The sequence below is a fragment of the Chiloscyllium plagiosum genome, unplaced genomic scaffold, assembly GCF_037043375.1.
Source record: "Chiloscyllium plagiosum isolate Xiang-an unplaced genomic scaffold, Cpla_swu_hap1 HiC_scaffold_28, whole genome shotgun sequence".
NCBI lineage: Eukaryota > Metazoa > Chordata > Chondrichthyes > Orectolobiformes > Hemiscylliidae > Chiloscyllium > Chiloscyllium plagiosum.
In genome coordinates this window covers 19,096,299-19,120,448 of record NW_028270166.1, presented here as the reverse complement: position 1 = coordinate 19,120,448, position 24,150 = coordinate 19,096,299, and the positions used below count along the sequence as shown (strand labels likewise).

The following is a 24,150-nucleotide window of genomic DNA, read 5'->3' as shown; positions in this document are numbered from 1 at the left end:
CTCTTGAACCTGGGTCTCCTGGCTCAAAGGTAGGCCACTACCACCGCATCACAAGAGTCCTTACCCCCTCTTGCTAATGGCTGATGTATAAGCATGTTGCCAGCTGAGATCAATGTAGTCCAATCCTGTGGAAGTGGCTGTGTGGCATTCTTGTTAGTACCTCCGGCTGAGGCCAGTTTTAGCTGGAAACAGTGGTAGTGCCCCTACCCTGGGACTGGGGAGGCCCAGGTTAAAGTCCTAGCTGCACCAGTGAAATGTAATATCTCTGTTTATGTTGATTAGAAAACTAGGTTAAGTTGTTATCAAAAGACTGCTTTTTGTAGTAGGTCTCAAGGAGTGCAGTGGTAATTTTACGTACCTCTGGACTGGAAGGCCCATGTTAAAGTCTCTCCTGTTCAAGAGCTGTTTTATCATCTCAGAATGGGCTGGATAGAAAATACGTAGGAGCTTCTAATTCCAGTCACTCATTGGATAAATATGATGTCATTGGGAGTGCAGGAAAATCCAGAACAATATTCAGATTCTTAAATTTCTTGCAGGCATGTAAATATAGTTTGCATAAAATATAAAAACGTGGCATACCTCTGAACTATGTAAAAAGAGATTTGAGTTTATCTGTATTCAGTGCTTCATTGGTTAATGTCAGCATCCCTTTCCTACAAAGTAATGAAGTTGGTTACAGTGTTTATTTCTGACTGCAATGCCACTGGCCTTTCTGCAGGTTTATACATGCAGACTGTGAGAAATGCCTGGCCTTGCTCACAACTATATCAATTTCTACAACAGCTGCATGTGAAAAGCAAGTTGCTGGTTAAGGTACTGAAGTTACCAATTCTCAGGTTGAATTGGTAACTTCAGGGAGGAGTGAAAGATTGAATGGAGGGGAGGGACTCAGTTGCTGCTCAGAGAGGAAACTTGTTGAAACAGTACTGACTAAATTGCTTGAACATGCTTTTAGATGCTTGGGGCAGGATGTTCCTCAATGTTCTGTGCTTAGCAGTTTTTATTCCAATATATTCTTACCAAAGGCTGCTTTAGGCAGAGAATACTAGTCAGTAATGATAGCATGTGCTTTTCTTGTGATGCAGCAGCTGTTGATGCATTCAAACCAGAAAGAACAAATGTCACTTGGGAGCCTGAAGAATTAGTGAGAATGGGTACCACGGGAAAACAGCAGCGTTAAAGAATGGTCATTAACAGGGTTTGTCTGTACCTGGTTTTCTTTTTTTTTCCCCCCCCCCCTCCCTCTCTGAAACTTCAGCTTCTGAAGGTTCCTAGGCTCCATAGCTATAATTATCAGGATTCTTGAACCATCTGTCACTTGAAGTGAGAGGAAGACGTCTTAATGTGTCTGTGACTTTATGCTGAAAGTACATCATTCAGTGTATTGCCACTGGTAGTAAATAAGAAATTATGAAAGGGAATTTGTTGTTTCTTTTCCTTCTTGTAGAAAGCATGGAGTCTTTTGTAGTTTGTATTTACTATAGAACGGTCCAAACAAGGCAACACTATTCAGACAAATGTGGAAATGGCTGACACTGTAGTAGAAGAGGTCAGCAGTTTGGAATGGAATGAGGAAATTGGAGGAAAGGCCATTGACTGCAACATGTACAGCCATGAATAATTTAAACCCTCTTGAAAGATTTTTACAATGATGCTTTTACAGTCAAAGTAACAGCACAGTCACAACCACAGTTTTTTTTTCTATATTTATAGAATGAGTTCTGAACCCAATTGTTTATTGCTATCAATCGGAGTATTCACTGGTTATACTGTAGCCTAAATCTAAACTAAGGTCATGTGCTCTTCTCTTCCCATTTCTATTAATGCTAAGTCTGAGCTTTGTATTTTGTCTGAATTGTTTGCATATGGCCCAGCTGGTGACACTTCTGTGATGCCATTCTCTAATTTTGGTCACTCCATTCTTAGACCTCCTGTCAATCAACATTCCCCATCTTTGATCTCCAAATAGAAATCTAGTTTTCCAACATTACCTTTTGCTACTTTCAAAAATTTAGGATTTTATTTTTCACTTAATGCTTTATTCCTTTTCAGCGACTCATCACTTGTTAGAAATCTTAAGTTGGGTCAAGAATTAATACTTCAGGAATGTCTGTCTGTCAGTCATATTTTATAGGCTAGTGGTAAAAGCTTGTGATCAAATGTATGAGGATCTACACTTCAGCTTAAACCCCCTCTCACCTTGTAATCTGTCTTGCCTTGCTCTTTAGAAAAATTCCTGTGATCATTGCACCTCCATTCTAATATGTACCGCTCTCCCTACGTTCCAATTACAGTAAACGCCAGACACTTACAAAGTCTCCTATTCCAACCCCAAACATTTTGTCTTGTTTTTCTTCACTTCTATGGTTTTTAGCCTTCTAAAAGGAGCAAATACAAACCCTTGCATGTCATCTAATCACTGTTCCCTGATCTAACTTCAACCATGTCCACTCAATGAGCCAGGATTCTTTTAAATCTGTTTTTCAGTGGAACAAAAGCCTTTTGGAAGTTGCTTTGCTGTTTTTGGACAAATCAGCCAGCAATGTTTCCCCTCACATTTTTGCTGTTCACCTGGCTGCACCACTTCTGTTAAAACCTTTTGCATGGCTGCGCATGTTATCATAAATGGGATTGTTTCAGGGTTGCTGTGTGTTTATTCTGGTATGAACATTCAATTTTTGAAACTGCTCCAATATTATTGCACTTAGTATGATATACAACTACAAGTTCGTAGGTTCTTTCCAGCTCATGTAAATAGAATTAACCTAACCCTCCCCTCCTAGTATATTTACTTGTAGTTCCTGCCTGTGGTAAGAGTAGACCATGAGGCTATGTTTATATCCTGAACACAACAGATGAGTGATTTAGACTATATAATGGTGGGGAATCATCTGCCCATGCTACATACATAGGTCAACATGAGAATTAAGGCTCTACTAACACTTTTTTTAAGATACTAAAACAATTGTGCATCTGTAGATTGAGTCTTGCAGCTCAGATGTATGCCAAGGTTCCTTTAAATGGAAATTATAGAGTCTGCAGAAGTGGTCTTGAAAGCAATTCAATGCCTTGGATCTAAAGGGGCTGCACTGTTGAGAATTGCTTTGTTAGTAGAAATGCTTTTGCTCATATTTGCAAAACTGCAATAATAGAATAAGGAAGAGAAAGTAGCTCCTTTTGCAGCAAAAAAGCTAAGTTCCCAGTCTTGATGATTTGCCTAAAAAATGTATTCCATAGAAAAATAATGACTTAGCAGTTGAAATGCAGCTAATTTGGTCCCAAATTTGCATTTCTTATGCCAGCCTCTAATGTGTCTGTGCGTGCACTGAAGGCATGTCGAGATGGGAACCGTAAATGAAGGGGAACAATGGAGCATTTTTTTAAAACTTTTTTTTTGTTTTGGCAGATGTAGGGGAGCCTGCAGGGAATAGCTTCTCGGTATTTGCATTCTATCCACCCACACAGAGGCAGTAGCAGTTGTTAAAGGAAGGTGGTTTGCACAGACAGGGTGTGGGGGAAGTGTGGGTGGAGGAGGAGGGCAGTTGGGACAGGAAGACGGAGGAGAGCACAAGCTCTGCGTTTGGTTTAGCTGTGCTATACCTTGTGGTTTCCACCTTGTGCTTTTGTACTAAAGAATGTAGTTGTGTTCAACCCGTTAAATGGTGAAGTTAAATGGTTTCACAGTGTACAGTAATTGGGCTTATTTCTTGCCTGAGTACAAATGCACTTAACAGGACAAAAGTACAATAAAGTCATAAATCAAATGACTGATTCCTTCCCTTTCGCCTTCTACCACCATCCATATATTCATGGACTTGCACATTGTGCAGTTAGGTCACATGGAGAGCTCTGACTTATTTAGTTTACTCCTCTGCCTGCAGACAATGAACTTGTTGTTGAGAACCAGTTGGACCTTGGCCTTTTAGGCAATACTGGAGAATATTCTAGTCTTCCTCTGATTCCTGGTGGGTCAGAGGGTTTTTTGTTAATTTGTCATCAGGTGTTGGCTTAGTTATGCGTTATCAGAGGTTGCCAGGTATTTTTAAACCCACAGCAGCCAAACAGGAAATGGCTTTTTTAGCAACAGCTGAATGTAAGCACTGGGGTTTAATTGATGTTTTTTGTTCTGACAGGAGTTGCAGCAGCTGTAGTGGTTTGTAACCGTAAGGAAGTTGCCATTATATATAATTAAGGATTTTTTTTTTGTAAAGTAGTTCCCATAGCCTAAGGTGGAAGATGCAATAGTCTGCACCACTTGAGTGGTTTGGCTGAGGGATTCTCTTGTAAAAGCTCTGTTAATTTGGATAATATATCAACATGGTCAAGATCAGCCAATTAATTAGAGTAGACATTGACTCTGACTTTGCTTTGTATGAGGCTTAGTCACACAATGCACAATAGCAGCTACTGTAGTTTGCATGTTTTGAACCAAGATCCTATTTACCATACAGATAAATGTGAGTGATCATGTGAAATGCAAGGAATGGACTGGGTGCTTTGAACTGTAATTTTTCTCATGAGCAACGCCACCAATCGTGAATAATTCAATCCAGTCATTCATTTGGCTCTTGCTGTGTGGAGATTGGTTGCTGCATTTGGCAATGAAATAGTGACTGCAAGTCAAAGATAATTCACTGGTTATAAATGTCAGATCAGGTGCTGTATAAATCTCTGCCATTAGCTGAGCAATGTTCATTGTCAATAAGTTCATGTATTAGAGTTATTATTTGGTGAGATAAACTGGGATTTGTCATTATGATTTGTTCTCTCTTAAAAAGAGTGTAAAATAATATTACTATTTGGAAATAGGTAGGAGGTTTTGGGAGTTTTCAGGGCAATGGGGAAAGCTGATGCTAGATTTTTCCCAACTGTCACTGGACTTCCTGTGGTCAGTATAGATTGTTGTGACAGCAGCAAACTCTCTGCAGCTGTGTGCAGGGTTTCATGGTGGGGGACACAAGCTCTCTAGTACTATGCATGTTCAATAACCTAAAATACGCAACAGTTCCTAGGGTGCTCTGAGTAATTACTCTATTTCAGCATCTCCTTCAACTGGCTATTAGATATGTGAGCTCTGACAGAAAACCTCAGACTATTTATAACCATTTGGTTAGCATTGTAGCTCAATTTTGGCTTTGCTTTATAATTACAAATGCAATGCTTGAGAAGCACTCATTTGGGTTTTGCTCAAGAGCAGGAAAGTTGGTTGGCCATCTCTTAATTATATAGTGATTGTAGCATTTCAACAACTGGGATCAGCAAGATCAATTACTCTTGGGACCAGCGTAGACTCAACGGGCTGAAGACCTCCTGTGCTACTGTGACTCTCTAAACTAGCAAAGGTACTGACTGATGGAGTTAGAAATTTAGATGTTAGTAATCCCATGAAAGAGGTATTTGCATTGCTTTTGTTTTGGTAAGTGCTTCTTAATTTTATCCTGTTTTCTTGAAGGTAATTGAAAACTGTTGTGTTCCCAAATTTTAATAAGTTGGAATTAGCTACTCATGCATTTCTGGATCTCTCTGCACAGAAAGCTAAAAGCACATTTAGTGGAGTTGAGACATTGGGAGTCCTAGTTTGGTTGTTTTGAATTTCCATTAACTGTGTGTTCTGTTAAAGAAAGATCTATAGGGATAACTGTTAGCTCTCTGTTCCCATGGTAATGAATGAATGTACTGGCACTGATGTTTAATCAATACAATTCCCATCAGTCTCAAAGACAGGATTGATCTCCTGTTACGTCCTGGCATTATTTAATTTCATTCAATGGGGTGAAACCAGAGCTTTAAACTGTCTTGGTCTGCAGTGATGAATGCACCCTCATTTAGTGACTGGCTTTTTAACTCTCTTCCTGGGCTAGTTAGTTGTAAGAAATCCTATTGTTTTCCACCATAACCTTTAGTCTCAATCTCAATGTGCAGTTAAAGGCAACAAGTGAGCAAATTCAAGAGTTCAAAGGTTGTGAATTAATAACAAAAACTTGTAAAATTTAATTTGTAGATCCAGAATAAAGTCAACAGAATGACTTTAAATTATGGCAACTTTAGTCTTTGTGGATTCATGTGCTTGTGTAGAAGTATTTGTAAGTGACCAGGGTAATTTGCTTAACCTTTTGAATTGTTGTGCATGGATAATCAATCAAAATATCAAGAGATTTTCTTTCTCGTGGATTGACCCCACGAAATAAGTTTAGTCCATTTTAGAATGGACAGGGATTTGAACACCTTCCCATTCATTTGTAAAGTGACTGATTTTTCTCAGTGTCAAAACTTGAAATTTGCTAAGTTGTTTTTTTGTTTCTGTTGCAGGTGACAGACTGAGACAGACGGAAAACCGTGCAACCCGCTGCAAAGTTGAGCGTCTGCAGCTATTGATGCAGCAGAAGAGGATGCGCAGGAAGGCCCGGCGCGATGCCAGGGCACCGTACCAGTGGCTGCCCAATCGCAAGTCCAGCCGGACGAATAGCAACAGCAGCGTATCTAGTGATGGCAGTCTAGACTTAGACTTTGAGGACTCTGTATGGAAGCCTGAAGTCAAAGCTGACATAAAGTCTGAATTTGTTGTGGCATAGACCTACCTGGCAAGGGAGGGTAACGTGCAGGACTTCACTTTTGATTTCCGAGACCCAATGTACTCTGAGCAAGCTTGCGGAGATTTGCAGGTGGAGTATAGGAAAGATGAAGAGGGGGGAGAGCGAGCGAGCACGAGGTCTCCTGAAATCAGGACTGTACACCTGAAAAACTTTTTAATTCCCACAAAAAACAAAGAATGCAGTGTGTAGCTCAAGATGGAAAGAAGTCACAGGATTAAGTGGATCTGACAAACGGCAGTTGATGTGTCTGCAGTATGAGTAAATGGCTGCATTGCGAAATGGTCAATTATGATGGAGACTATGGAAGACTTGACATGCCTGGACATGAGCATGCCTTTCCTCATGGTGGTGACAGCTGCACTATAAAGCAGCTTGTTGCCATGGTTGCACTGTTCTTCCCGCGAAGGTAGCAGGAGAGCTGCAATCACAAAAAATCTTCTTTGCTTCATTTGAAGGCCAATGGGGGTACTACACTTTTATCGGATGGAAAAGAAATGAAGTCTTTTTTTTGTCAAAAAAAACTATGTAGCATTGTTCACCGACACACTCAAAGCATTCAGTTACTGAAATTTTGCACAATTTTTAAAGTGTGACAGCAGGTAGCTTTCATTTTTGAGCAAGTTTGTCCAATGGTGACTGCATGTGTACATGGCAATGTGTGTGTCAGCCCTGATGAAGCTCTGGATTTTGCAGAAGAGGCTAAAGGGTGCGCTGCATCACATTAATGGTGGCCAGTGTCAGACAGAAAAGGCTTAAATCATTGGCACAAGTAGAGCTGTTCTGTGGGAAGTGTGGTGTTAAATTGTCACTTTTTAAACCCTGCTTTGGGGAGAGGGAAGGGGTGGATCTATCCAAGGCGAGGCCCAATAATGCCCTTTTTTTTTTTGTCATTTTATTTACACAACTGAGCCAGGTCATTTGAGGTACACTTGTAGTACAGTACTAGCTGGTGTAGACTGTAGATAAATTGCAAGATCCATCATTCAATTTGTCTCTCTTTATTGTATTTTACATACCACATTTTGGCTTGCGGGCAGATGTAAGCCATGTTGGTCCAACTTTCAGTGAAGTCCAGGCAATGGGCAGTGAATTAGGCGTGGGAGCAAAGGTAAATCTTATCATCTGGACCTTGGTTTGCACAAAACCTCATACTTGTTTGTTCTACACAATACAAGTGTTATCTATTAAGTCCAATGGTACAAGTTTTAATTTTGAGGCAATAGCCAGAGTTTCCCTTTTTTTTTATATAGCAAATTTGTATTTTGGCATGTGTGCTTTAGGGGATATTAAGTCAAATGCTGCAAAAGCCTACATGCTCTTTATTAAATTCAGAACTTGATATTGGCTGTTGTCACCAAATGGCTCCATACACTCAGCTGCATGTGTTAGCTAGTAACTCTTATTGAAGCCCAGTTTGGAACAAACTTTTTAAGTGTGGATTGCTAAACAGAGCAAAATGTAGTGTGTGCAGAGCATGTACCTAATTTTCTTTTATATAATTGGGTTTATGTGGCATTGGAACCACAACTGCAATTGAAGTCAGAACATGAGGAATCCAAGGTCCTACCATTGCAATACTGTGATGACCTAATATTACACAACCCAGTCTCTTCCTTATCAGTACACAAGTGCCTTTTTGTTCCCAAGTCTACTTCTGTGTCCTTGGCCTGACCAGCTGGGATATTTCTTCACATCTTCCACCTGTGCTCTTATGGTCTGTGGAAAGGCCAATTTTCTTTTTTCTTTCCCTGTCTTCCTTTTGTCACTGCATTCCTTGTCTTTGTCTCGGAACTGAAACCTGTTTATGCTCGCTACTGTACAAAAAGATGTCGGAACACTTCTCCAAGCTAACTCCATTCTTTCATCCAGATGTCTTGGGATTTGCCATCCGGATCCCTGTTTTGTCCTGTACCGTTGTGACTAGGCACACACTGTAACATCCACTTCTTCTGTTTGTGAACCTCCTGCTCGTATTTACTGTAGGTTTTTTATATATATACATATATATTTAACTGACTTTGTATTGTGTGCTATCCATTGTGCCCCTATCCTGGTTTTAAAAGAAAAACGTCAAGATGCATTAATTCACCAATTTGGTGGGGATTAAATGTATGAACACCTCATTTAAATATTCTGTATTCTTGTAGCCAATTTAAAAAAAATACAATGTTCTAGCTAGGCTGGTGTAGCACAAATGTGACTGTATTAATTTATAAACCAAAATGGTGACTGTGAACTAGGTATTTATTTGTGCATTTGAAAGTTTGGGGGAAAAACAACATCACAGCTTGAACATGGCCAGGGTTGATGCAATTTCCTCCATGGAATCTGTACCGGTTTCCAATATCCTAAGCAATACATTTCAATGTGACTTGGAACAGGCCTTGTAGTTCGTTTGGGATGGGATTAGTTAAGTGCAACCAAACTATTATTGTCACTTGGGATTTTGCATTTACCTCTGCCTTACACACTTTGTAAGACAAAAGGGTTGGCACACTGTCACCCTGAGCATTGGAATGAAGCAGAAAACAGTAAATTATAATGTATTGGTATGTAGATAAACTTACATGCATGTATCATTAGGACTTGACAATGGTTTGTGGGACATACAGTAATTGGTTGTTATGTGGTAATCTGAACATGTACAAACTTGTATTAGATTTTTGTATAGCATTGGAAAAAAAACGACTCCACAGGTATAAATAATAATAAAAGACCAAATGTTGGTGATAATCATATGTCTTGTTCTTTGTTTTGTATTTTTTTTAATTACACATTCTTTATTCTCCAATTTTATTTCCCTGGTGCTTGAAGACACTGACTGCCGGTTAGTCTCTCTTCATTATGAGCCAAGGTAGTGTTGAGAGACTACATTATCATGCAGTTTGTCACAGTTAGACTCTTTACTTGATAGTCTCGTGTATGTACTTTCCAAAAGACATGTTGGACTGGAATTGGAAAGGAAATTGCTGGGTATAAAATCTTTGCTTTTATATTCTTAGTGGTTACTCAGCAGAAACCTGGAATCTTCTGGCTCAGTAAATCTTTCCTCTAATATGAAACTTGTAGTTTTAGGAAGTCTTACCTTTAGAGACTGTGCACTCCTTCATTCACCCCTACACAAACTCAAGCCCAGTCTCCACTCATTGTGAAAAATTCATAACCATCTTTTGATGAAAAGGTTGACTGCACCTGAAACTACTTCCGTTCAATAAAAGATACTGACAGAGACCAAGGTAAACTAACACCTAACTGTTTGTTTGCTTAACAATTTGGCTTTGATCTTAGTAATATTTTAATGAAAAGGCTTTATGGGCTGACTGTTTACCTCACCAAAGCATTGATTTCAAAAAGACAGAACCTTTTACTCCTCTCTGCCTTCAGCAGACACCTATCTACTCTTCAAGAGAAGTGGATTGGGAACTGAAAAATTTGGGGAGCAGAAAAGACTGACCAAATTGCAGGCATAATGATTTATCATGAGGGAAATAATGGGTATTCAACTCTCTTTCTGTATCAAGATTGGGTGTCCGTGAAGAGTTTTATTACTCCTGGATGCTTGCGTACCTGAAGCAGGATGGTGGGAATCTGGAATGCACTGGGAGAGTAGCAGAGGCAGGAACTTTGCAACCTTTTCAAAATACATGGATGAACACTTGGAAATGCCAGCATTTAAGGCTGTGGGCCAAATGCTGGAAAATGGAATTAATGTAGATGGTCTGCATAAATGGGCAACTTCTGTGCTGTATGACTCCAGCACTTCAGTGCTTTCAACTTTGCAAAACATAAGGAAGTTGATCACCTCAACCATTTGATCTTTAGTTCCCATGGGAATCCTAAATCAGTGATGGTAAGTCTCTTTAGACCTGGAACCAGAATGGGTTATCAGAAGAGCCTTTGGGTAAGCAAGGTGCTGCTCTATCCAATAGGGAGAGTTGTGAAAAATCTTTGGCTTTGTCTTGCTAGCCAACCCCATCCTGTAATTTTGGAGTCCAGTCAGAATCTCTCAATTTGAGTGGTCTCATTGGAATTTTAGCCCATTTAGATTAACCAGGTCTGTAATGAAATGCAATGCTTTATTCAAGTTGCAAAAGATCATCTTTGGAATTTTGAAATCTGTCACTGAGAGGCTAATTAATAGCTGCTTGTAATGTTTTGGCACCAATACTCCAATCAATTGATAAATAGCCATGAGGATCCCAATTTGCCTGTTGAGAGCAGTAACTATTCGGATGTAGAACACGTTACCAACAAACTAAAAATAATGCTCCACATCACAGGTTACTCATAAGAATGCCATACATTACAATTCCACTTCTTGAACAATAAAGTGAAAAATTTAATTAGCACTAACGCAACTGATGCTTAAATCATTGTTTATTTGTAATTTTAACAATTTTTATATGGAGGAATTGTTTTGCCTGTCTTTCAGTTAATCGTGGACTTTTCAAATATAACCACACTTCCTTTTTGGAGAGGCAAGTAGAAGATGATGCTTGATTAGCTGGGAATGTTGGCTGCCTATTCTTGGCGTTCTTTACCAGTCTCTCTCCCAGATGGGAAATGGACCAGCAGAATTTTAGTTGTGTATAAGTTTAAAATACCTGGGGTAGAAATTAGTAATTCACACTTGCTCTTTCCTTCCAGCTCCAATCAACTAAAGCTAACAATTGGAAATGCAGTGGATGTGGAGTACATAGATTTCCAGAAAGCCAATTATATTGAATCATGCAGGAAATTATTGGTGAAGAATAAGAGTTTGGAGGAAGTACAAAATTGTTTAAAAAAAATTAGTTAGAAAGAAGCTGGGGAAGTGTTAAGGTTTGTTTTAAGCATGCTTAGAAATAGATATTGTGTCCCAGAGAATCCTGTTTTGGTGCTGATTCAATGACTTGGATATTAGGGTGATGACTGCCCAATTTTTCATTGATATTAAAATTGTTAGTTTGTAACTTTTTGGTGTTTAACATTATTTCATAAGATGGTGGAATAAGCACAAAGCAGTTGATTTAATGTTTAAATTGTTTAGAGGCTGTGGGCATTGGCTGGCAAAGCCAGTAATTGCTGAACTTGAACTGAGTGCTACGTTGAGCCATTTCAAAGGACAGTTGAGTCAGTAATATTGCTATGCAGGTCTGGAGTCACAGGTTAACCAGACCAGGCAAAATGGCAGGCTTCCTTCTCTACAGTGCATTTTGTCAATCAAATAGAATTTTTAAAATGACAATTGATTTTTATTGCCATCATTGCTAGCTTTTAATTCCAAAAGCATTAAAATAGTGGCTCCAACAGCTTCCAAAGTAGGATTTGAACCTGTGCGCCAGAGTATTAGTCTAAACTTCTGGATTACTAGCCAGTGACTATTGACGACATGCCACCATTTTTCCAAATAGAATTTGTTGAAGGTTTATCTCATGAAAATGGGAAAGAGCTGAGCTCTATGAAGAGTAGAGGGATTTCTGATTTAGTTACCAAATCTCTGAAGGCATCTCAACTATTTAACGCCACAGAGTATGCTAACAAAATACTAAACTTTAGAGTAAAAAGAATGCAATGCGAATGCTCAAATCTTGTGAAGAACTTGAAAATATTAAGATTTTTAAATTCACTTGTGGGAATTGGATGTTGCTGGCTGTCCAGCATTGTTTTATTGCCCATTCTTAGTTGCATTTGAGAAGGGAATGGTGAACTGCCTCTTGAATTGCTGCAGTCCATATGCTGTAAGTTGACTCTCCATGCTCTTCAGGAGGGAATTCCAAGGTTTTGATCCAGTGATAGTGAAGGAACAGCGACATACTTCCAAATCAGAATGGTGAGTGATTTGGAGGTAGTTGTGTTCACATATATTGGCTTCCTTTATCCTTCTAGATGGAAGTAGTTGTGGGCTTGGAAGGTGCTGTCTAAGGATCTTTGGTGAATGTCCATGGTGCATCTTGCAGAGTACACACTGCTGCTACTGAGTGGCAGTGATGGAGTGAGTGGATGCTTGTGGATGTGGTGCCAATCAAGTGGGTTGTTTTGTCCTCAATTGTATCAAGTTGCTTGAATGTTGTTGGAGATGCATTTATCCAGACAAGTGAGGTGTATTTCATCGCACTCCTGACTTGCCTTGTAGTTGGTGGACAAACTTTGGGAAGTCAGAAAGAGAGCTATTCAATGCAGCATTTCTAGTCTCTAACCTCCTCTTGTTTATGTGATGAGTCCAGTTGAGTTTATGGTCAATGGCAACTTCAAGGAAGTTGACAGTGGGGGAATGCAGTAATGGTAGTATCATTGAATGTCAAGGAGCAGTGATTAGAAAGCCTCTTATTGGAGTTGTCATTGCCTGGCATCTGTGTGATGCGAATGTTTCTTGCCACTTGTCAGGCCAAGCCTGGATACTGTTGAAATCTTGTTGCATTTGAACATGAATCAAAAATGTAATCATCAGGGAGCAACCCCACTTCTGACTTTATGATAGCGGGAAGGTCATTGATGAAGCAGCTGAAAATGGTTGGGCCGAGGACACCACCCTGGAACTCCTGCAGAGATGTCCTGGAGCTGAAATGACTGATCTCTGACAACCACAGCCCTCTTGCTATGTGCCAGGCATGATTGTAATCCCTGATACTCATTGATTATGGTTTTGCTGGGGCTCCTTGATGCCACATTCAGTTGAAAGTGGCTTAGAAATCAAGGACTGTCACAGAAGGATTTTAAAAATTGGAGTTCCTTTTATTAGAGGAAAGGATATCAAGGAGTGGTTTGAGAGATGCTCTAAATAATACTGGGACAGAATGGATTGTTTACAGTGACCTGAGGAGTTTGAGAACCAGGGAATATATTTGATGTAAGAGCTGTAGGATATTGAGCAGGAAAAGGGGTTTCATGATACATTGTGAGGCTGTGGAACGCACTCCTGGTGTTGATCAGTGAAGCAGCAAATATGTCAACATTTAAGAGTAGGTTAGATGGATGAAAAGAGGAAAAAGATATAATAGGAAGAGTGTTATGTAGCATAAATACTACATCTTAGTAGGATGAACCCTCTGTGTGGAATCACTTTATTCATACTTTCATAGATTGTGGGTGTTGCTGAGAGGTTATCATTTATTGCTCATCTCTAACTGCCACTTAAAAGATGGCATTGAGCTGCCCACCTCAACCTGTATGTGGAGTTGATAAACCCAAAGTATTTTGTGGGAGAGAGTTCCAGGATTTTCACCCAACAACAATGAAAGAATGGCAGTTAAGAGTTTGAAGTAAACATAGTATATAACTTGATGAGCTTGCAAGCGCTGGTGTTCCTGTGCATGTGATGCCCTTCTACTTTAGGCGGTAGAGATTGTAGGTTGAAAGAGTGCTTTCAAAGCAAACTTAGTGAATTGCTGCAATGAAGATGGTAATCACCTCCCCTGTATATTTGTAGTGGAGGAAGTGATGAATAGGATGCCAAATTAACATGCTGCTGTATCCTGAATGCAGTTGAACTTCTTGAGTGTTGTTGGAATGCACTCAGACAGCCAAATGATGAGTTTACAATTGCATTCCTGATTTATGACTTGTTGGTGGACAAACTTTATGGAGTCAGAAGATGGGTCACTCACCACAGAATTCGCAGCCTCTGATCTACTCCCGTGGCCACGATTAGATTACTTAGTGTGGAAACAGGCCCATCGGCCCAACAAGTCCACACCGACCCGCTGAAGCGCAACCCACCCAGACCCGTTTACCCTTTCACCTAACACTACGGGCAATTTAGCATAGCCAATTCACCTGGCCTGCACATCTTTATCTCTAAATCCTTCCTATTCATGTACTGATCGAGGTACCTTTTTAAATGTTGTAATTGTACCAGTCTCCACCACTTCCTCTGGTATCTCATTCCACACATGCACCACCATTTGCGTGAAAATGTTGCCCCTTAGATCCCTTATAAATTTTTCCCCTCTCACCCGAAACCTATGCCCTCTAGTTCTGAACTCCCCCCAACCCAGGGAAAAGAAACCTTGTCTATTCACCCTTCCCATGCCCCTCATGATTTTATAAACATCTGTAAGGTCACCCCTCAGCTTCTCACTCCAGGGAAAACAGCACATATCAAGTTTCCAATCTAAAATTTGCTGGTCTTTTCAGCTTAGTTGTGCACTTAATGGCTCTAACCTGCCTGAGGAGGGGGCCACCTTTTAGTTTTTATTTTGTTTTGCTCTTTTTCTGTCTGTTCCTTGTTTGCAAGTTTTGAGATTATGGTTTCAAAGACATTGGCACGCTTTAGATCTGTCCTTGCTGCTGATCATAATGCTCAAGTCCAGACCAATGTTAGCAAAATCTTGTTTACTAAGGTATTAGAGGTGAGCCAGTTTTATCCTGACCTGAAACTGATATGTATGTTCAGCTATTACAGGTTGCTGGATGAGGAATAGGAATAGGGACCTTGTCTAGCCCAGAAGTGCAGAGTAATCCAAAGTAATGCTGCCATTAGTCCTGCTGAAATCAACATGTCAATGGCCAAATCTACTCACTCGCTTAACTGTCTTGGGAGCTGTAAGCCTGACTCTTGTGAGGAGGAGAAATTCTTGAAGAAATATCATTTTCCTGATGTATATCAATGATCTAGGTCTTGGTGTGCAGGGGACACCATTCGGGCAGCACGGTGGCACAGTGGTTAGCACTGCTGCCTCACAGCGCCAGAGACCCGGGTTCAATTCCCGACTCAGGCGACTGACTGTGTGGAGTTTGCACATTCTCCCCGTGTCTGCGTGGGTTTCCTCCGGGTGCTCCGGTTTCCTCCCACAGTCCAAAGATGTGCGGGTCAGGTGAATTGGCCATGCTAAATTGCCCGTAGTGTTAGGTTAAAGGGTAAATGTAGGGGTATGGGTGGGTTGTGCTTCGGCGGGTCGGTGTGGACTTGTTGGGCCGAAGGGCCTGTTTCCACACTGTAAGTAATCTAATCTAATCTAACCAAAAGAGCCAAAATGGTGCTGAACATGGTGCAATCATCAGCAAACATCCCCTCTTCTGACGTTATGTGGAGAGAAGGCCATTGATGAAGCAGCTGGAGATGGTTGGGCCTAGGATACTACCCTCAGGAACTCCTGCAGAGATATCCTGGAGCTGTGATGACTGACCTCCAACAACCACAACCATTTTCTGATGTGTCAGGGATGACTCCAACCAGCGGAGAGTTTGCCCCCTGATACCCATTGATTCCAGTTTTGCTAGGGCTCCTTGATGTCAAGGGCTGTCACTCTCCCCTCGCCTCTGGAAATCAGCTATTTTGTCCATGTTTCAACCAAGGCTGTAATGAGGTCAGGAGCTGAGTGACCCTAGTGGAATCCAAACTGGGTGTCACTGAGTAAGTTATGGATGAGCAGATGCAGCTGGATAGCAACTCTTGATGACACTTTCTATCACTGAATTGATAATGGAGTGTAGACTGATGGGCTGGTAATTGCCTGGGTTGGATTTGAGCTGCTTTTTATGTACAGGATACATGTGGGCAATTTATTATATTGTCAGGTAGATGCCCGTGTTGTAACTGAACTGGAACAGCCTGGCTAGGGGTGAGGTGAAGCAATTTCGTACAGAGAATATAGACAAACAATACAAAATAGTGAGATACAATGCTTAAAATGTGGTCTGGATATATGAGCATTAATCACTGAAGGTGACAAGGCAGGAAGAGGGAGCAGTTAATAAAGCATAACATTTCCTGGGCTTTATAAATAGGCCTTGGAGTACCAGAGCAAAGAGGTTGTACTGAACTTATGAAAAAAACACTCGTTAGACCTCAGTTGGAGTATTGTGTCTAGTTCTGGATATCTGACTACAAAGGATGTGAATGCATTGCAGAAGTACCAGAGAAATTTACAAAAATAGTTCCAGGAATGACAAACTTCAGATATGAGGATTGATTGAAGAATTTGAACCTATTCCATTTGGACAGGGGAAGGCTAAGAGCAGGTTTAGAAGAAGTCAAAATCTTGAGAGGTTTAGATGAAGTGTAGAATCCCAACAGTGCAGCAAGAGGCTATTTGGCCCATTGAATCTGCACCAATTCTTTGAAGAGCATCCCACCCAGACCGAATCCCCTAGCCTCACTTTTACCATGCCTAGTTCATCTGGCCTACACATCCCTGGACATTATGAGGCAATTTAGCATAGCCAATCCACCTAACCTGCATATCTTAGTACTGTGGGAAGAAATCAGAGCATCTGGAGGCATCCACACAGCCACAGAGAACATGCAAACTCCAAACAGATGGTCAGCTAAGGGTGCAATTCAACCTGAATCCATGGCTGTGTGAGGCAGTGCTAACCACTGTGCTACCACAAAGAGACTGCAAGGATCGCAAACAAGAGGGTACATTTAAAATAATTTCCTGAAGAAGGAAATGTAATGGAGAAAAAATACATTTTCATGCCATGGATGATTTAGGTTTGGAAATATTATCTGGAAGTCTGATTGAGACAGGTTCAATTGAGGCATTCAAAATAGCAAAAATTATTATTCCATTAATCATTCAATATACAGGGATACGCCGAGAATACAGGAAAATGGCATTAAGTTGTAATGCACCTGGGAGAACTAGTGGGCTGAATGGCCTTCCTCTGCACCATTACACTCCTCTGATTTGGTTTCTTCTGTGATTTCTTTGTTATTCCTGGGTTCAAACCCTGGAATTTCCAAATAAGTGTATTGTAGGAGCAACCTGTATCACTTGGACTGGAGTGTAGGAAGTTGAGAGATGTCCTTTATAAAGGTTTATAAAATCACGAAGTATAGAGATCGGGTAAATGGTAGGTTTTTTTTCTTTTATTTAATCTTTTTTTTTATTTTTTTTCCTTTCGCCCACACTACCGCCTAACTGTGGTAGTGCTTATTTTTCCCCAGCACCCATGGTGTGTGTGTGCAGGTGTGAGACACAGTGAAAGACACAAGGTGCACGAATCTTTATTCAAACTTCCACCACCAGGAAGAAAGGAAACACCCAAGTGGCCAGTGACAAGCAGTGCCCTTCACATCGAAGGGCAATGCTGTGTGATGAAACAGTGAACGGGAGGGCAGGGATTAAAAGAGTTGGACAGGGAAATAATACACTCCACTCCCTGAGATGCCCACCTCTCCCTGAATAGCTCAAGCATGTTGGTGGAGACCGCATGCTCCTTTTCCAGAGACACCCGGGCCCTAACGTAACCGCGGAAGAGGGGCAGGCAGTCAGCCCTAACGACCCCCTCCATGGCCTGCTGTCTGGACCTGTTTATGGCCAGTTTGGCCAGGCCCAGGAGCAGACCCACGAGGAGGTCCTCAGACCTACCCTCCCTCCTCCGCACCGGGTCCTGAAGATCAGGAACGTGGGACTGAAGTGCAATCAAAAGCAGAGGAGGAGGTTTTTGAGAAAATCAAAAAGGGAGTGCAAATGCCCACACCCAATATATACGTGGTCCATGGACTCCACAGCACCACAGCACAAGCAGTTGGGCTGGGAGTCCATGAACTACCGCAATCTGTGGTTGCAGGGGACCGCTGCGTGCAGCACCCTCCACCCCAGATCCTCAAGAGAAAGGGGAAGACTCCTGTGTAGAGAGCCCTCCACTGGGGATCCCCACCGCCAGATGGCAAATGGGCATGCCAAGGCGTGTCCGGATGGTGGATGAGGGAGAAGAGGTGGACGGTGTGCAGCAGCAGTCGATACAGGGCCCGCTTTTTTACGTCCTTAAGAGAGACAAAACTAAAATTCCGTGGGGCGGCTCAAGTTGTGGGGCACAGGTTCCAGAGAGAGGTACGGGACCTTGGAGCCAATGTGGAACTCAGTCCGGGCAGGGGAGAGCATGGACGCATGGTAGGTTCTTTACCCAGGAGGCGGGATTTCAAGACCAGGGCATATTTTTAAGTTGAGAGGAGAGAGGAGAAGATTTAATAAAGACATAAGTAGCAAAGATTTTCCACAGAGGCTCTGCCATGATCTTGAATAATAGACCAAATGGTCTCTTTTGCTCTTATGTCTTATCGGCTAACAATGCCAGATTAGGATGAAAGATATTTTAAAAATTTGACTGTTTCTAAGTAATGGACTAATTCTTTTATAACCTTATGATAATTTCATTCCTTTCCAATTAGTAAATATAGCAATTAAAAACCAAAACTGACAAATGTTTATGTAACAGTTGTTCAGAGATCTCCTTGCCAAACAACTCCCTTCACACGAGACATTCACAGCTCTGCTTCTGATTTCCGACTGCAAGTTTCAGCAATCAGTGTCACAGTGGATTCCAACATAACTAAACAGCAGCAAATGCCTCACAAATTTGCAATGCGCAACACCATAAAGCATTGATTGCAGACAGGGACAACAGGTTATGAAACGTTCACAAATGATTTGAAAGCTCACCACTTTAACATCAATTTAGAAGACTAAGGAAGCAGTTTACATAATTAAATATGCAGGTCTGGAGTAACTTGAAGTAAATATTGAGAAACGAGAGATCACTTTTTATTTCCAACTTAAACTTTTATTTTGTGAAGTGGACTTCATTTTCTTTACTTTGATGAGCTCCAAAGGTGAAGGACAGGTTGCTTATCGGTGCATCAGACATCAAATGGAAAAGCTTAACATCAAAACAGGAGGAACAAAAATATTGGGAATGAATGGAACAACCAGGTTTGAAGCAGCAAGCAAAATGATTGCTGCACTTAATGTTGTGGGGAGACCTAATATGGAAGACTTTAAGACTGAAAACCCACATGCGATTGCAAAGTTAGAATAATTGCTAAACATGTGGATAGTCACAAAGATTAACTCAGAGCACACTGGGATCTTGATTAGATGGGTCAATGGGCCGAAGAGTGGCAGATAGTGTTGAATTTAGATAAATGTGAAGTGCTGCATTTTGGAACGACAAATCAGGGCAGGACTTATAAACTTAATGGTAGGATTGTGGGGAGTGTTGCTGAAGAAGGAGAGTTTGGAATGCAGGTTCATAGTTTCCTGAAAGTGGAGTTGCAGGTAGACAGGGTGGTGAAGAAAGTGTTTGGTACACTTGCCTTTATTGGTCAGTACACTGAGTATAGGAGTTGGGATGTTAAGTTTCAGATGGACAGGACTTTGGTGAGGCCACTTTTGGAATATTGAGTTCAGTTTTGGTCTGTCTGCCATAGGAAAGATGTTGCTAAACTTGAAAGAGTTCAGAAAAGATTTACAAGGATGTTGCTGGGGTTGGAGGATTTGAGCTATTGGCAGAGGCTGAATAGGCTGGGCTAATTTCCCTTTGGCTTCGGAGACTGAGGGGTGATCATGAAGGGCATGGATCAGGTGAATAGCCAAAGTCTTTTTCCCAAGGTAGAGGAGTCCAGAACTAGAGTGCATAGGTTTAAGGTGAAGGGGGAAAGATTTAAAAGAGACCTAAGGGGCAACTTTTTCATGCAGAAGATGGTTCATGTATGGAATGAACTGGTGAAGACTAGTTCAATTGTAACATTGAAAAGGCACCTGTATAGGTACATGATTAGGAAGGGTTTAGAGGGTTATGGGCCAAATGCTGGCAAATGGGCCTAGATTGATTTAGGATATCTGTTTGGCATGGACAAGTTGGATCAAAGGGTCTGTTTGTGTTGTGTCCAGCATTCCCTGACTCTAACCAAGGATCCCTTGACTAGATACACACAGCAAGCATGGGCTGTCTTTCACCTTCTACTGACTTTGTTTGATGGCCGAGAGTACACAACTGATATTAATTTGGCAGACAGAGACAGAAATGTTCGCAAGGTGTAGCCATGTAGTTTGATCCTCATTGACACATATTTTGAGGTCCTGAACAATTAAGTGCATTTTTGAGCACTCAACTCATAATATTCAGTCATCTATTGGCCTATATATTAGTATAAATACTGGGCACAATTGAAAAACTGTCATCAAACATTTCCGGATACTTCAGGAGGAAACTCAAGCAAGTTAAATGTTAGTGATTTGTCCTCATCAATCCAAACTGGTTTTCCTAAATTGGTTTGTATTTGCCCAAGTAGTTCTTCATGTTGCTCTGGATTATCACTTCGAACAACCTCCTCAGCATTGGAATTAAATTGACTGACAAATTTAATGGTGGGTATACCTACATCATGTAGATGCCCTTGTTCAAGGAGGCAGCTGACTAGCACCTTCCCAATAACAATTAAGGATGGACAATCAATGGTGCCTTTGCTAATTATGGCCGTAACCCATGAACTAAATCAAAAAATTGAATGGGCTGCTAAATGGGAGATAATTTAAGAGACTTCACTCAGTATTTCCAGTAGTTATGCCCTAATGAAATGAAAGACATTTCTACTCATTTCTACAGCTGGTTAGAGCAATGCTTTTCAAACTTTTCTGTTTAGGGAATTGTTGTAAATCTTGACACTCTTGGCTATTCTGAGTAACATTAACTCACTATGGAGGCTTTCATGATAATATTGACATACATTTGAGGAGATATATCCCAATTTCTGAAGTAGGTCCCAAAAATTAAATAACTATCATCGTTACAGATTTCTTCCTTGTCAATAGTGTTGATCTCTTCTGACAGACTTCAAGTATAATCTGGTCTGTGGAGCGCGGATGAGATGTCTTTTTGTTTTTGTTGTTAAGGCCACAGTTGCATGGTCCCATAGAGTAAATTGCCTGAACAGGTAAATCCAAACAATGGTACTGACTCTGAAGCTCCTGAAGCCAATCAAATAAAAGCAGAATAAATAAATAAAAGTAAAAAAGACTCCTCTGGTGTACTGTCCCTACCTCTGAGCTAGATGTCCCAGGTTCAACTCCTGCCTACTCTCTACCTGTGTAACAGCAACTCTGAACAGGTTGATTAGAATATATCTTCAAATAAAAGCAAAACACTGGAATTGCTGCAGAACTGAAATAAAAACAGAGTGCTGAAGGATTTCTAAAGGATTAGCAGCATCTTTGGAGAGAGAAATAGAGTTAATATTGTGTCCAAATACTTTAGAGCTATTCTTCTGAAGAAGTCATTTTGGACATGAAATGTTAACTCTGTCTGCCTCTGCCCGGATATTGCCAGACCTGCTCATTTTCTCCAGCACCTTCTTTTTGTGTTGTAAAGGACAAATGTACTTTCTTGCAAATTTCTGACTTCAGATTGTGAAAACCCAACATGAAATGACTAACTTTTTGCTTAAGAATCATGGTGAAATATGACAGATTTTTTAAAAAATTAGAAATAACATATAGGATTACCTTTCTTGCAAATTGACACTAAAATGGGATATCCTTCGGTGATCAACTGAACAGGTTTTCAAACTGTGAAAAGTTAGAAGGTCCTTTACCACGTTAGTGGCACTGGGTGCTGGGCATGAGTGGGTGCTATCTGCATCAGATCACAAAGAATGTGTTGGCTGAATGTGTTTGTCATTTAAATGTCCCTTCAATACGCCAGTTTGTATACTGGCAGAGGTGTTAAAATGTCACTCAGCAGATCGTGGGTGGACTTGCAAAAGTGTGTAACTGTGTCTCATTTTCCATCCCAGTTACTGCTGGAGGACAGCATCCATTCACATGCTCCTAGATTGTTGGTGTGTGTGTCTTTCCTTCTAAGTTAGAGTGACCGGAAATAGCAGTTTGATAAATGAATATCTTGACTGGTTCCAAAGAGGAGGACTATTTGACTCAAAACATTGGTTCTGCTTCCCTCTCCACAGACACTCTGTTATGAAATGGGGCAAACCATGCGGCCCCCCCACCCCGCTAATTTAAACCAGCAACACAGAAAAGATTTACCCCGTGCGGTAATCTGTGAAAATTCGAGAGGCAAAGAACTATCCCAAAAGTCACTATTTAAAGTAAAAATTAACAACTTTTTAAAAGTCTATCAGAGAATATTAACTAACAAATATTTACAACTCATCTATCTAAACCTATCTATCACCTTCCCCTCTACAATTCTGGTCCAATAAAAAATCCTGATGACGATTTATCAAAAAAAAATCACATTTCAAAACCAGTCAGCTTGCTGAGTGTCCTCTGTATTTTCCTCTGCCTTCATGTCTTCCTCTGAGGGATTCTGTTGCACATTGATTGATAAAGGTACCTTTAAGAGAGCTGTTCTGCGGGCAGTCTGTACATGTTGATGGTTTGGCAGTTCTCCCTCAACTTTTCAAATTTTTCCCAGTTTTATAACTCAAAGCATCAGATCTTGACATTGGTTTTAATATTCTTAAAATACTAAATTCAAACTTGAATGGAGTTTGGTATCTTGGGGCATAATTTAGACTGATTGACCGAATTTGAATTTGTTTTAGATCCAGGCAACTCAGCTAATCTAGCTGTTCGACCTAATGTTACTTTTTAAATTTTCCAGTACTCTGTGTGCTTCTTTAAATCCTTGCTAGCTTTTCCATTCTCTTAAAGGTACAGTACACCTTACGGCTTCATAGCACCTCCCTCCTTAAGAAAAAAAGAACCACCATAATGAAAAGATGGCTTCATTTTATTTTCTATTCTTTAACCACATTATCAAAACATACAGATAATTTTAAGTTCATCTTAACTTCTTTCCATATATGGATAGATGTATCTTATCTATACTTTATCAGTTAATGCGTGATAAAGCATCTGCAATTACATTCTTACGACCCACAAAACGTATAACTTTTAAATTAAAAGTCTGTAACATAAGACCCTAATGTAAGAGTCTCATATTCTTGTCTTTAAAGTGTTCTAAGTATGTAAGAGGATTGTGATCCGTCTCTGATACATTGTTCGTGACATAGAGTCATAGAGTCATCGAGATCTACAGCATGGAAACAGATCTTTTGGTCCAATTTGAACATTCCGAACAGATATCCCAACCTAATTTAGTCCCACCTGCCAGCACCCGGCCCATTTTCCTCCAGACCCTTCCTGTTCATATACCCATCCAGGTCCTTTTTAAATGTTATAATTGTACCAGCCTCCACCACTTCCTCTGGCAGCTCATTCCATACACGTACAATCTTCTGTGTCTCTTTTATATCTTTCCCTCTTACCCTACACCGATGCCCTCTAGTTCTGGACTCCCCGACCCCAGGGCAGTCCTACTTACCCTATTCATGCCCCTCATAATTTTGTAAACATCTATAAGGTCAACCCTCAGCCTCCGACACTCTGGGGAAAACAGCCCCAGCCTATTCAATCTCGTAGTTCAAATCCTCCAACCCTGGCAACATCCTTGTAAATCTTTTCTGAACCCTTTCAAGTTTCACAACAGCCTTCCGATAAGGAGGAGACCAGAATTGCATGCAATATTCCAATAATGGCCTAACCAATGTCCTATACAGCCACAATATGACCTCGCCACTCCTGCACTCAATACTCTGACCAATAAAGGAAAGCATATCAAATGCCTTCTTCACTATCCTATCTATTTGTGACTCTACTTTCAAGGAGCTATGAATCTGCACTCCAAGGTCTCTTTGTTCAGCAACACTCCCGAGGACCTTACCATTAAGTGTATAAGTCCTGCTCTGATTTGCTTTCCCAAAATGCAGCTCCTTGCATTTATCTGAATTAAACTCCATCTGCCACTTCTCAGCCCATTGGCC

General features: G+C 40.7%; 1 protein-coding gene across 1 annotated transcript in view; it reads left to right on the top strand.

Annotated features, from left to right (window-relative positions):
- The window catches only part of midn (midnolin), a 28,643-nt gene extending 19,314 nt beyond the window's left edge, over positions 1-9,329 (top strand). The window contains exon 8 of the mRNA XM_087976022.1: positions 6,313-9,329. Within this exon, the coding sequence (XP_087832148.1) occupies positions 6,313-6,575 (263 nt within the window). The 3' untranslated portion in view covers positions 6,576-9,329. The remainder of the gene's footprint in view (positions 1-6,312) is intronic.
- The last annotated feature ends 14,821 nt before the right edge of the window (positions 9,330-24,150 follow it).